We start from the raw sequence: 12529 nt of genomic DNA, 5'->3' as shown, positions 1-12529 counted from the left end.
ATATATTCCATTGTCTTTTGCTCTCCACCTGATTTGTCTGGCCAGCCTTGGCCACAGTGCCTGTGAAATGAATTGCTTTGAAACGATTTATTACCTGTTGTTTTCACACGTCACCCACTCTCACTCCCCCACTCTCCTGTTTTCTGTCCTTCTCACAGTTGTCGCTCTCTTTTAAATGTTAGCACTGCAGATCATCTACATTCTCAGAGCTTGAGTGAAACAAAAAGGCTGTTCAGACCTTGCATTAAGATCCGATCTGGATGATCTGATCAAGTGCAAGACAGGTGAGAACACCCCCAGGACACATTGAGATCACATTTGAGAGATCGGATCTCTAACCACATGTGGAAGTGGTCTGGGTGTCCACATTCCTTTGGCAGTGTGAATGCAATGCGCCCTGAGTCGCATTAAAGCCTGTATTCAACAGGGGTGCTCCTGCATCAGCTGAGTTTTACCTCATTCATTCAGAGAAAAAGCACCTTAAGTGATGTTCATTAGTCCTTGTAGCTGTTAATAACTTAACATGTGTGTCCAAGCCATGACGCACACACATAAAACAGCACTGTTCTCATTTCTAGAGCAGCAGTAGAGGTCCATTAGAGACATCATCTGTTACAGTATTCTGCTGCGCCCCAGATATTATCAGGGTTTATCTACATACAGAGCGCGAAACTGAGATCCGATCTGGAGACGCATTTGAGACATACCCAAAGCTGGTCACCGGTGATCGGATAGCCTAGATCTGATTTATGCAGTGTCTGAACAGGCCCAAACAAAGTCACGGACAGAAGGAAAGACAAAAGGGGCAAACGGTCATTTGTTTAATGTGGAGTTATATTCAAATCAGTAACAGATAAAGTGAGATAAAGTACGAAGGGACTGTGGTTGGTACTTTGGGGTTTTTTCTTTGTGGAGAATGCACAGACTGACAAGCAGATGGACACAGACAGAAGATAGGAAGGCTGACAGAACGACAGACTTTTATCCTCTGTATTAAATTGTGTTTGTGTGTGCACAACCAGTCTCGGCTTGGACTGGTCATTAGCCAGTGAACTGGGCTTGGGTGTCTGGTCCAGAGATAGATGTGGCTGCCAATGGAAATGCCTTGTTTTTGTAAGAGGGAGAGAGAGAGAGAGAGAGAGAGAGAGAGAGAAAATGATGCTGGGAGCCCACAGAACAAAAGCTATTCTTTCACCTCTGTGTGTGTCATCCCCCATTTTTCCTTATTCTGGTTGTCTGGACTTAAAAATTGTGTTGCCGCGTGTGTTGGTATGCGCGCATGTGTCCTCGCCTAGATGCGAGCCATCCGTGAATGAAATGTATCCTTTGTTTACGGGCCCATTATCTAGATAATAACATCCATATTTCCTCTCATCTCCAGTGCTTTATCACAGCCTTATGAGCTCTTTCTCTCACTCTATCTCTCTATCTTTCTGTGCCTCTCTTTCTCTCCGGCACACACACACACACGGGCAGAGAGAGATAATGGGATTGTTGCCCCTGGTTTCTTTTGGCGAGATTGTAAATAAATTCTTTCATCACAAAGTGTGTGAGTTCAGCATCCACCCGTGTGTTTCTCTTTCTGTGTGCGCCTGTGGACGTACATATCAATCAAAATACATATTAGTGTATGCATATCTATCACTGTCCGTGTATGTGGGTTTTCATCTTATCATTTTTTTTCATCTATCTGGATGTGGAACTATTTGTCCGTGTGCATCTCTGCTTGTGTCTGTGTGTGTGTGTTCAGTATCACTTTCCTGCTAGTCATTGCCTGCTGTCCTTCCCTTGTCACTGTGGGCTGATAGCGGTGCGAGTCGACAAAGCTCAGTAATGGAGAGCTGATACTTGCCCTCCCCCCCGTTGCTCTGCACTTTTCATTTGCTGCTGAGATGACTTTGGCTCACAGCCATCCCAGCCAGCCAATCTCCTATCTTGTGTCTGCACCATTACTTCCCATATCTCTGCAAATTATTCGGTGAAGCTCACAAAGAAAATCTGAGAGCGCATGGGAGTGAGCGCACGTGCCGGCTCGCTCGCGCTACGCGATGAATAGTTTTATTTGTCTAAAGGTGCGTGGGGTGATTGCGTTTTTATTCAAACCCAAGGATAACGGCTCACTGTTGTCGTTTCTGTCATCTCGGCTTCATACGGGACCCTGCTGTTTTCACATACTCCACCTTTTGTCATAATTTCATTTTTTTTTCAAGTTGTTGTCATTAGTTCCTTCCAGGTGCTGAATAGAGTTGTCTTTTCTCCAGCCTGGATAACACCATTATCCTGTCAATAATGCTCCTTTCCATCCATCTACCTCTGTAATCATGTCTGTGTTCACAATAATTACACTATATTCAATACTGCTATTAACACAACCTTTCAATTAAGCCGTTTGCATGGCTTTGTAAAGCAGGCGCTTTCAACCTTTCTCCAAAATTTCGATAATTTCCCGCCGCCTACCACTACAGTAATAACCACCTGTTACAGCTGAAGCCAAGGCAGCCTGATTCCCCAGCTGGGGAAACATACAAAGAGAGCGACTAAACTTTAGGGCTAAATATGCAATGTATGTTTTTTTTGGTCTGGATTTGAATGGGAATATGAGTTGTGAGCATGGAGATAAATGTGTTCACTTAATTTGTGCTTTAAATATAGGAAAAATAACATCATTTCCCACCTTTTTTCAACTTTGTTTTAGGCTTTGTCACGGTTGTCATCAATTAGCATTAAAGGCTTGCCCACATATGTTTCAAACATGGAGACATTTTCTTCTATCATCATACCTTTCTTCTTTAAGCCTGTGCATTGGTGTTATGGTATGCCTTTGAGGAAAGAAATTTCCATCCTGTGTATGTGTTGCACATGTCAGAATTAAAGCTGACTTTGACTTTGACTTATTGCAGCAATAATGCAGAAACAGTACTGTATTTTAGTGTTCTACACGGTTTACAGTTTGTGGTTTGAGAATGCCTCAAAGTATCAGTACAGTTACAGACAAAGGATCAAATTTCTGCTTGTGTTTAACATTTATTTACACAAACTTCTAGTATTTCAGTGCACATCTAAGAGTGTTTTTCTGTGTTTCCCTGCAGATCCTGGTGAACTCTGTGAGTCCCAACCGTCCTGCCGTGCTCTACGAGAAGGTGACCGTAAGCGAGGGAGGAAGCCCCTTACTCAGAGACATGGTGTTCAGCCCGGAGCAGCAGTACATCTACACTCTGACTGACAGACAGGTGAGCTCATTTACTCACACATAATACATATATGTTTCCGCACAGCTATGCTCTGGATATAGATTTATAACATATGCAGCAATCAATAGCCTCCGCACCCCTGCATTCCTCAGTACAGCAATTACCTCCGGCATTTGCAGGCACACATCATTTAGTTGTATTGCATGTGTGAGCAGGCAGTGCCTCCGCAACAGTCTGACACCAACTGTCCAGAGCAGACTTCACCCCCATTACCCATTAGCTGTGTACATCTTAACCTTCCTACCCACCATGCAATCACCACACAACTCATCCCCACCGGATTTAATTACACGGCAACAGACGTACACACCAGCTACGCGCATTACCGCCACGACGGTTCGCTAATAATCAAGACATTACACACACACAGAGTGTTACAGGTCGCATGTGGTCTTGCGCGCGTGTGTTTGCGTGGTCATTACCAGCTCCACCGCTGGTAAAGGTTTTGTCTACTTTGATGGTGAGATGCAGGGAGGAATAGGGAGGGGGCTGCGGAGGAGAGCGCAACGCTTCTCGGTAAATCCCCAGGCCCAGCTGCTCCCCTCATTTTTCTGTCTCATTAGTGCGGTGAGTGAAGGAAGCAGAGATGGAAGGGAGGGTGTTGTACATGATGGGAATATGTCTGTATTTAATAGATCTAAAACGGGCTGTAGGAATAAAAAGGGCGAGATACTGTATGTGTCTGAGGTCATCTTGGTGAAAGGTGATTCCGTAGCCTGCTAAACGAAAGCCTGACTATTAAATGCAGCAGTCAGTCATTTAGTTTCAGTAGTAGCAACTGTGATGTGTGTATTGCAAATGAACTACTGTCATGTTTAGGGCTATATAGGTAAAGTTTTCAACAACGTTTCTGGCTGCCTCAGCAGAAGACGCTGGACAAAACTCTAAATCAGAGAGGACACGTCAGAAAATGAGAAAACAAGGAGCGTTTCTGAAGCAGCAGTGGATTCCTCAAGAGTTGCTGAAAAATGAAATGTGTCACCCATTTCGAAGCTGTTTCTCTCCGACTCGAGACGATTACCTACGTTCTTATGTACATACACAGCACCATCCAGTGCAGGAAATTCACGCCTGATTTGATACCGCAGCGTGTAGGGGTTGATGCATTTACTTTTGTTTTTCTTTTTAAGCGTGAGCAGTATTGTTGAATAAATCAATTTTTCGATAATGTATGAGAAAAATCACAGAAAAACTCTTTTCATCTGCAATGTAATTAAACTTGACTCCCAGGTCAGTGTCATCCATTTGGCATTTTTAGCGAAGCTGTTTGGTGCTGGTTACAGAAAAGAAACCAACACATGGCTCCAGTGATTAGGTGGGTACCCAATAACAAATAGCATTAGCTGCTGCTTGTTAACTTAGCGCACACACACCGCCTTAGTAGCAAGGTTTGAAATGCCACCAGCAGATTCTATAATACAGTGTACATTTACAGGGAGGTACACAGCACCTTGACATTTCTTTCATTGTGGGATTAATGCCGATCACAAGCAGGTATGTGATTGGGGAAAGCAGCAAGCTAGCAGGAGAGAAGGGGTGGTCACGCACCTATACACACACGCGCTAGTAGCACAAGCTAGTGGCAAGAGGGACGCACACACACACACACACACACACAGCACTCTAGTACAAGACAAGAACTCACAAGTTCAAGCTCACACACTTCATGTACACACACAGCCATACAGCCATTTACACTCAAGGGCGTCCTGTCTCCAACATGCCCTTTACTTCAGAGGTCCCCCCACATTCAGACACATTCTCCTGCACACACACACACACACACAGCTTCATCTCGCTGTGTGTTTGATCCCCCCATTAATGGTTAGCAGGCTCGGGTTAAGCAGAATTGGGGGGGGGCTACGGTTGCCAGACCTCCAAGCTAAACCCCCTTTCCAGTGCTAATGACTAGAGGGGGCAATTCCCTCCTCTCGCCCTCCTCCTTTATCCTCCGCCCTCCATCTATCCCACCATGCCCCCCCCCCCCCATACTGACTTTTTTAAATCCTCACTTTGACTGCACACACACACACGCGCGCACACACGCACGCACGCGCACACACTCCCGTGTTTCCATCTAAGCCCAAATTGAGTCCTCCCCTCTGAAATGCCTTCTACTGATCCCATTCCCATATTTTTAATGACCTCTCACTATCGCTGCAGTGCCCCTCACCCCCACCCGCTGCACACACACAACCACGTGGCCTCTTCTTAAAGGATTCAGAGGTGGAACATTGTGGAAGTGAGGGAAAGATGGATGGATGGAGCAGGGAGGAGGGTTGGTTGACGGGTGTGCTGATTTTGAGCTAAAGAATGATAGAGCCTATACACACACACACTGGCACACCAGGAAGTTTGCATAAGGAATGACAATGCTGCCTACTCTCTTGTTTTTTCATGAAACGGATACACACGCCCTTGCCTTCATCCTATGTGTGTGTGTGTGTGTGTGTGTGTGTGTGTGTGTGTGTGTGTGTGTGTGTGTGTGTGTGTGTGTGTGTGTGTGTGTGTGTGTGTGTGTGCGTGTGTGTGGAGCTGGTTGCCTGCGGGGGTTCCTCAGACAAGCCAAGCACATTAAGGTGTCACTGGACATATCCACTGATGCGTAGCTCACGACAAGTTCCCCCACCCTTCTACCCACACACACACCCACAGACTTGCACACAAATGGAGGCCCGGGCGGTGAGTCAGAGTTAGGGGTGAGGCCGAGTGATTTATGGCTCTCTCTGTTCCAGCTATATTCATCACTGTCATTATTATCAATGGAGGATATGACAGCAGGAGAGGACGGCCTGCTGTGTGTGTGTGTGTTTGATGAGACAGTATGTTATTACAGGAAATTTAGAGCAGTTTGTTCTTTGACTGCAGCCGGTGCTGTATGGGTTTGTGTCCATTACTGCGTTGTTTTTTTATCACTTTGTGTTTGAGCAAATAGGTAAATATCAGCTGACAATTTAGAAATCTTGTCATTGATAGGAACTGATTTGCACACACACACATTGCCACACACATCTCAGAGCTGCATTATTGCGAACGGGACTGGTGGATTAGCAGCTTCGTTAAGTGCTGCTAGTTAGCTGAAGTTGTTTTCCCTTTTGACAAAAAAATATAAAAAGCTTCACAGAGAACAATGCCACTGACTCGATGTGAAATTTTTGAAGCATCTGTGCTGTGAAATACCGCCACTGTGGGAAATCATCTCATGGTGTCTTGGCTCAGTCAAGACTTCTCCCCATCAAATCATTTTCTCCTCTGTCTTATAGCCAAAAAGGTAGAAAGCTGTGACTGCATTTGATACCGCAGCTGCTATTCTTGCTGCCTTTGTACACACACTCAGCCTCAGTGTCACACACACATGGGTGAACACATCCTTGTATCTTTCATGACACCCATTGCATATGATAGCGCTGTAGTGTTCGGAGCTGGCTAATTGCTGAAAGCATGAATATTCATCTCCTCCGGTGTGGGAAGGGAGGGCTGTTTCTGGAGCGAGAGTGAGCGTCCTGGAAACCAACGAAAAAGACTAGCTTGATACAGTGGAGGGAAATTATGTATTATGTGTATGCATGAGACAACCTTTGTTCGAGTGTCAATGATGCTACTGTGTGTTGCATTACGTGTATGTGTGTGAGCATGTAAAAGCGAGTATGTCTCAATCGGGTTTTGTAGCAGACGTGTGCTCGCGCATTGATTCAGCATGCGCACTTAGATGTGAATGTACATTTGGAAACGCACTCAGCTTTCAGGCATATTATTCATAAATGTGTGTGTGCGTGAGTGTGTGGGCTAGCCATTGTCTGACTCTCCATTCAGCATATGAAAGAGATTTACCCCTCCACATTTCACCAAGACTCCTATTCCTCTAAGGAATCTGTAGTCAAGCACCAGGGTTTGCACTCACTCACACACACACGCACCCACACACACACACACAAAAGTACTTGTGCCATTCACAAACTGTTGGTTTGAGTATCCTCAATAGCAAACAAGGATCTGCATTGTGTTGTTGGCTCTCTGAACAAGGTTTCATCAAGTAATATCCTACCCATAGGATTCCATCAAACATCATCCTCTGTGTGTGTGTTTGTGTGTCTGTCGATCTGTTTGCATTCACGTATTACTGGTTCGCTGCCAATCTCGTTAGCAAACACATTAGCACACACTGACATCAACACACATAATAAGCAGCTGGTTGTATCAATCAAGACTGACATTTTAGTGAACTACATACAGCTAATCAGTCAGTTCTAAGCAGCTCTAAGATTAATTCTCCACAATTTATCAAACTCTGGCTGGTGGAGGAACTCGTGAAGTTAACAAGCGCATAATGCTGTGTTCAAACATCAGCCATTGTTGGCTGACACTTTTATCATTCAGAGAGTGCGCGTAGCATGCTGCAAGGCTTATTGTTACTACTTATTTTCTCTCTTTGGTTTTTGTTTATGAATCAAGCCCACTAAGCAAACACTTCATTTAGATTCACGACTGCACTTTCATTTTTTTTCTACGTTCTAGCTTGACACACATTGTGAATGGGTGCTCACGTGGCCCATACCACACACACACACACACACACACACACACATTCACGCACTTCGAGCAGGGAGGTGGTCATTGTTATGTAAATGTTAATAGACCTGGTGCAGTGAGGCGAAGACAGGAGTACAGTGACTAGGTTGGAGGGTTGCTGGTGTGAGTGGGGGTGTAGCCATGTAGGTATATTGCACTCAATTACAAGAGTTCAAACCATTAAAGCACCTTCCGCACACCGGCACGGCACACTTGCAGTGTATGATTGACAACAGTGGTAGTCATACACAGCAGCACAGTGTATGGAGATGTCAACCTTTATAATCTTAGTGTCATTTTCTTTCTTTCTTTTCTAACAAAAAAGCTGAAATCTATAATTTGGGTATTTGTGAGAATAGCATTCCACTGCATTCAAAGTTATGACTGGATGTAATAGTATATCAATTCTTTTAGATGTCCATAGTACCAGCACTTTATCCACAGTAAACACTAAATGTGAAATAATGCCACTATATGTCATCCCATGCCTGCATAAATGAAGCGGTTCACTCAGGGCTTTTGAAAAGAAGGAGAAAAAAAAATTAACGAAGCATTACCCCAGTCAACTTTTATAAGGTTTTCAAGTGCAGTGCAGTTTTTGGATGTAGTCCCCATTGTGATTTATGACCTTGTCTGCTTTTTGTCCCCTCTATCTCTAGTAATAAAAGATCTGCTCTAGGCCGTAGTAGAAGCTAAACAGCAATTCTAACATTTTTATAAACAGGAAAATCGGTTAATTGGGAAAGCAATCATCAGATTAAATCACAATAACATAATAAGCTCTAGTTTCCTGTTTCTTGAGACGTGATGAAAGAAGAAAAACTATATTAATTCCTTCAGAGACATGAGAGCAGATTGACCAAGATGCCATCATTACCCAGAGATGGATGGTTTCACTGTCTCAAACCTCACTTATCTCTTTGTCTTTTTCTCTTAATTGTGTTTCCTGCCTTTCCTCCCGCTACCCCTTTTCCTGTCCTACCATTCCCTCTCGTGTTTTTTTTCTTTTTTCTAAATGTGTGCCTTTCGTTGAGTGTGTGCGCCTCAGCAAAAACGTGTGCTCAGACACTTGTCTTGTGCAAGATGCTATCAGTCCTAATGGAAGTCTAGCTGCTACCAGATAGCTCTGTCTTTCTCTCATCTTTCTCTGTTTTACTCCGCCGTCTTTTCCCAAAGGATGGAGTGATAGAGCGGAGTGATAGGGTTAGAAAAGAGGGCGCGATGGATAGGGAGGTTAATGGTTTCTCCCTCTTTCCCCCCTCCATCTTCCCTTCCTCCCCTTTCTTCTCAATCACTATCATTCGGGTATACAGTCGGTCCTCCTGTTGCTTGACAGCGATTGGGGTGGAAGGATGTGGTTCTGACTGATTGTCATGGAATGAGGCCAATCAAAGGCTGGCATGGCCCACGGAGCTGCTCCAAGTGGCACGCTGTACTCAGTCTCGTGCCTTAACCAGAAGCCACACTGAGTAGAACAATGAAGTGTTGCTCATGCATGACAGCACAGGGAATTGTTTTGAATTTGAGTCAAATTTCTTTTCGGATTCTTCCGCAGCAGGCATCTTCAGACCCAGTGATGAAGTGTCAAATGGGGGAAAACGGAGTGGAAATGTGGGATAGCACATTTTCCTCCAGTGTTCGTTGTCAGAAAATACAAAAGGAAAGAACATGATACTGATGAACACAACCAGAAAGACATTTGTGCATAGCAAGTAGGGCTTCTAGTAACTATGTTCAGTCTTTTTGGTTATAAAATGTGGAAAAGCTACAAGCTCCTAGAACACAATGTGAAAATCAATTTAAAACATGAAGATCAGTCTACTTGGCATAAGGAGTACTGCTCAGACTGTACTTTCATTTGTTCACTGTCTTCGTGAGCTGTTATTTTGTAGGCTTTTTTAGAGTTTCTCTTTTAGGTAATCTGCCACCTTAATCCTCATTTCACGGAGGTACAGATTTTGAAAGATGTGGATGTTTAACAAGAGATTCTAGTGAAAAGATTGACCAGTACTCACGCTAGGGACTGGTGCCATGTACCTTGCCCAGATAAAACCGTCCTGTATCCCCCTTTGGCCTCAAATTTGCAAATATTTTCATGATTCAACTTTTTTTGTTTAAGAAAACTATGTAGTTCAAGATCCTGTTTACCTTGTGGCTTGTTCAGCCTCAATGCTGGGACATAATTAGCCATCACACCAGATGCATACCATGCCCGAGTCCAACAGAACTGTGCACCCCCCAAGCAGGTCAGTGGGGAGTATGCTGAACCTTGCCAGAGCACAGGATAGAGTGATCAGACCAGTCAAATAATCTGAACTTTGGGGATGAATCATGCTAGGACATGATACAGATTTGCATACAAGCCTTGTTTGACTTGATCCCAAAAGACAGATGATCTATTTCTCTTCTAAATTATATCTTTTCTTTTTTGTTTTAGTTGACTTATTGTCAAATATCTGCTTCCATCATGAATCATAGTTGTATGTATTCATTTATTTCATTATAATGTACATAGAAATATAGTATATTTAACTCCCAAACGATTGGTCCTAGCTGTGATACTGCATTGCGTTGGTCCTAGCTTTGTTAAAATAGAAATAGAATTTGTGTCAACCAGTTTTCTCTGTTGTGCACAACAATGTTTGATACTCGAAAAGTAGTTAAGTTTTATTCCTGTCAGCATTGCCACTTCTCCACAAACACTATCCATACACACACCTACCGAGCTCAACTTCCACACAGCAACTACTGTTGGAGCAAACAAAGAAAAGCAGCATTTGTCCTCTGTTTTTCCTCCTCTTCCACTCTTCTGCTTCTCTCTGTCTGTGTATATATGGTGGTGGGTTGCTTGGCAGTGCTAATGGAAATGCCAGCTGTGTGGCTCCTCACTCCTCACCAAGTCCATTTACTAAAGTGACAGAGTCATTTACCAGGCAGACGGCCTCTCCCATCCTCACTTAATTAGAAGACCCCTAGGCCTGTCTACCTTAGCCAGTCACATTTACCTCTTTCTCCCTCTCTCTCCTTTTCTCTCTCTACAGTCTCTTTGTTCCATTTCTTTGTTTTCTGCAGTTTTTCAATCTCTGTCTCATCCTTTGTCTCTGACTCAGTTTTCCTCTTTGCTCTCTCATTCGACTTCGTTCTTCTGTATCCTCTCTCTTTCCACCGGACTCTTTCTCACATCACAGACACAGTATAATGAACAAACGGCTACGCAAAGACAGAGAGTGTATTGACCTATTGTTTGAGATCAGCTTCTTTTGGGAGAGTTAATGGGAATGTCCATGTGATGAAGATGGTGATGAAGGGGCATGACTTTTCCCATCTTGATTTTTTTTTTTAACGTTTTGTTTGTCTAACTTTTTTACTCAGTTGTTTGTTTGTGTAGCCACCTCTCACTGTTGATTTACTGTTGCACTTATTTCAGGCCTAATCCTTTCACAGGTGGTGTCTTTTTTTCCTTGGAAAAAAAACAACAAATTTTTCTTCTACAAACAATAGTGATTGCAAAGAGAACATACAAAGCACAAAGAGATGTGTGGGTTTGTTGTTTGTCATTGTGGAGTCATTTTCATTTGATGGTTACCTCTGTATTTTTTTGAAAGTACTTGCGCACACACACTCACACTGAAAGCAATCTTGCAGCCCCTTTCTAATTGTATCACAGGCACCCTGTGCGTAATGTAGTGTATATATGTTGTCTCGTAGTTGTTTCCTTGGAGAGTGGGAATTTGAGTTGTCATCTGTCTTGGCCTTGAACTCGCAGTAAGCACACACACATGACAAATAGATAAGTAGTTTGATCTGCCTCCTGGATTTTCCTGGATGAAGTATAGAGAAAGAAATCAAAGCAACGGAGCAGATGCAAAATTGAGCCCAGTTAAGGAGAAAGAGGATAAAAAGATGAAGGCGAGAGAGAAGGAAAGCTGATCATGGAGAAATGACAAGCAGCACGCAATATGAGAGAGATAACGATAGTGAGGAAGGTAAGATGGGTGAAGAAATACTGTACTATTTTCTTCCGCTGTGACACATAATGGCCTAATTTGCTAGAGCTGGTCTGTAGGAGACAGTTTACCACATTGGCCAATTATTATAATAACATCTTAGGATTGTAACAGCAATTTAGTATTTTGACACAGTTTAATAATTCAAACGTGACAGCTGATAATTCTTTTCGAGTGAACGTGATGATGTGATTGCTGTTTCTCCCCTTTCTTCTCTGCCACTACACAATCTGTATCATCTGTTTCTCTTTAGCCTCCCGTCAGCATCTCTCCTTCCTTGTCAGTGCCGAACTCTGCCAGTCTTGTTTGCTTTCCTGCTTATCTCCAATCACTCAGCACATCAAGCCTAGCCCTAGCCTGCCATTGATCTCGTAAGCCCCTCACAATTCAGTCAATGCACACATGCTAACCCGGCCTTTGATACAACCTCCTCCCGTGCACACAAGCACTTGCTCCTCTGAGCTGGTATTCCGCAGTGGAAGAATTACCTCACTTACACAGAGACCCTGGTCAGAGCTATGTTATTCTGAGCCACTCCTAAAGTTAGCGGTATGGATGCACCACTATTTCATATTGACCATGATGATACCCCAATAGATGACAACAATTACTTTCACACAAAATAATGACAGCCACAACAGGTTTACAGTTGCACCCTCACAAACAACATGCAGTTGTATCTGTCTTTATTTCTATTTCTTT

General features: G+C 43.5%; 1 protein-coding gene across 4 annotated transcripts in view; it reads left to right on the top strand.

Moving 5' to 3' along the window:
* plxna1b (plexin A1b) overlaps positions 1-12529 on the top strand; it is a 185459-nt gene that overhangs the window by 81367 nt on the left and 91563 nt on the right. For all 4 annotated transcript variants that reach the window (XM_084542773.1, XM_084542771.1, XM_084542772.1 and 1 more), the window contains exon 4: positions 3090-3230. In XM_084542773.1, coding sequence (XP_084398899.1) covers positions 3090-3230 — 141 coding nt within the window. The remainder of the gene's footprint in view (positions 1-3089; positions 3231-12529) is intronic.

Source organism: Chelon labrosus, assembly GCF_963514085.1.
Source record: "Chelon labrosus genome assembly, chromosome: 4".
Classification (NCBI taxonomy): Eukaryota; Metazoa; Chordata; class Actinopteri; order Mugiliformes; family Mugilidae; genus Chelon; species Chelon labrosus.
The sequence above is the reverse complement of the archived record's forward strand: the minus strand, read 5'-3'. Positions and strand labels throughout refer to the sequence as shown.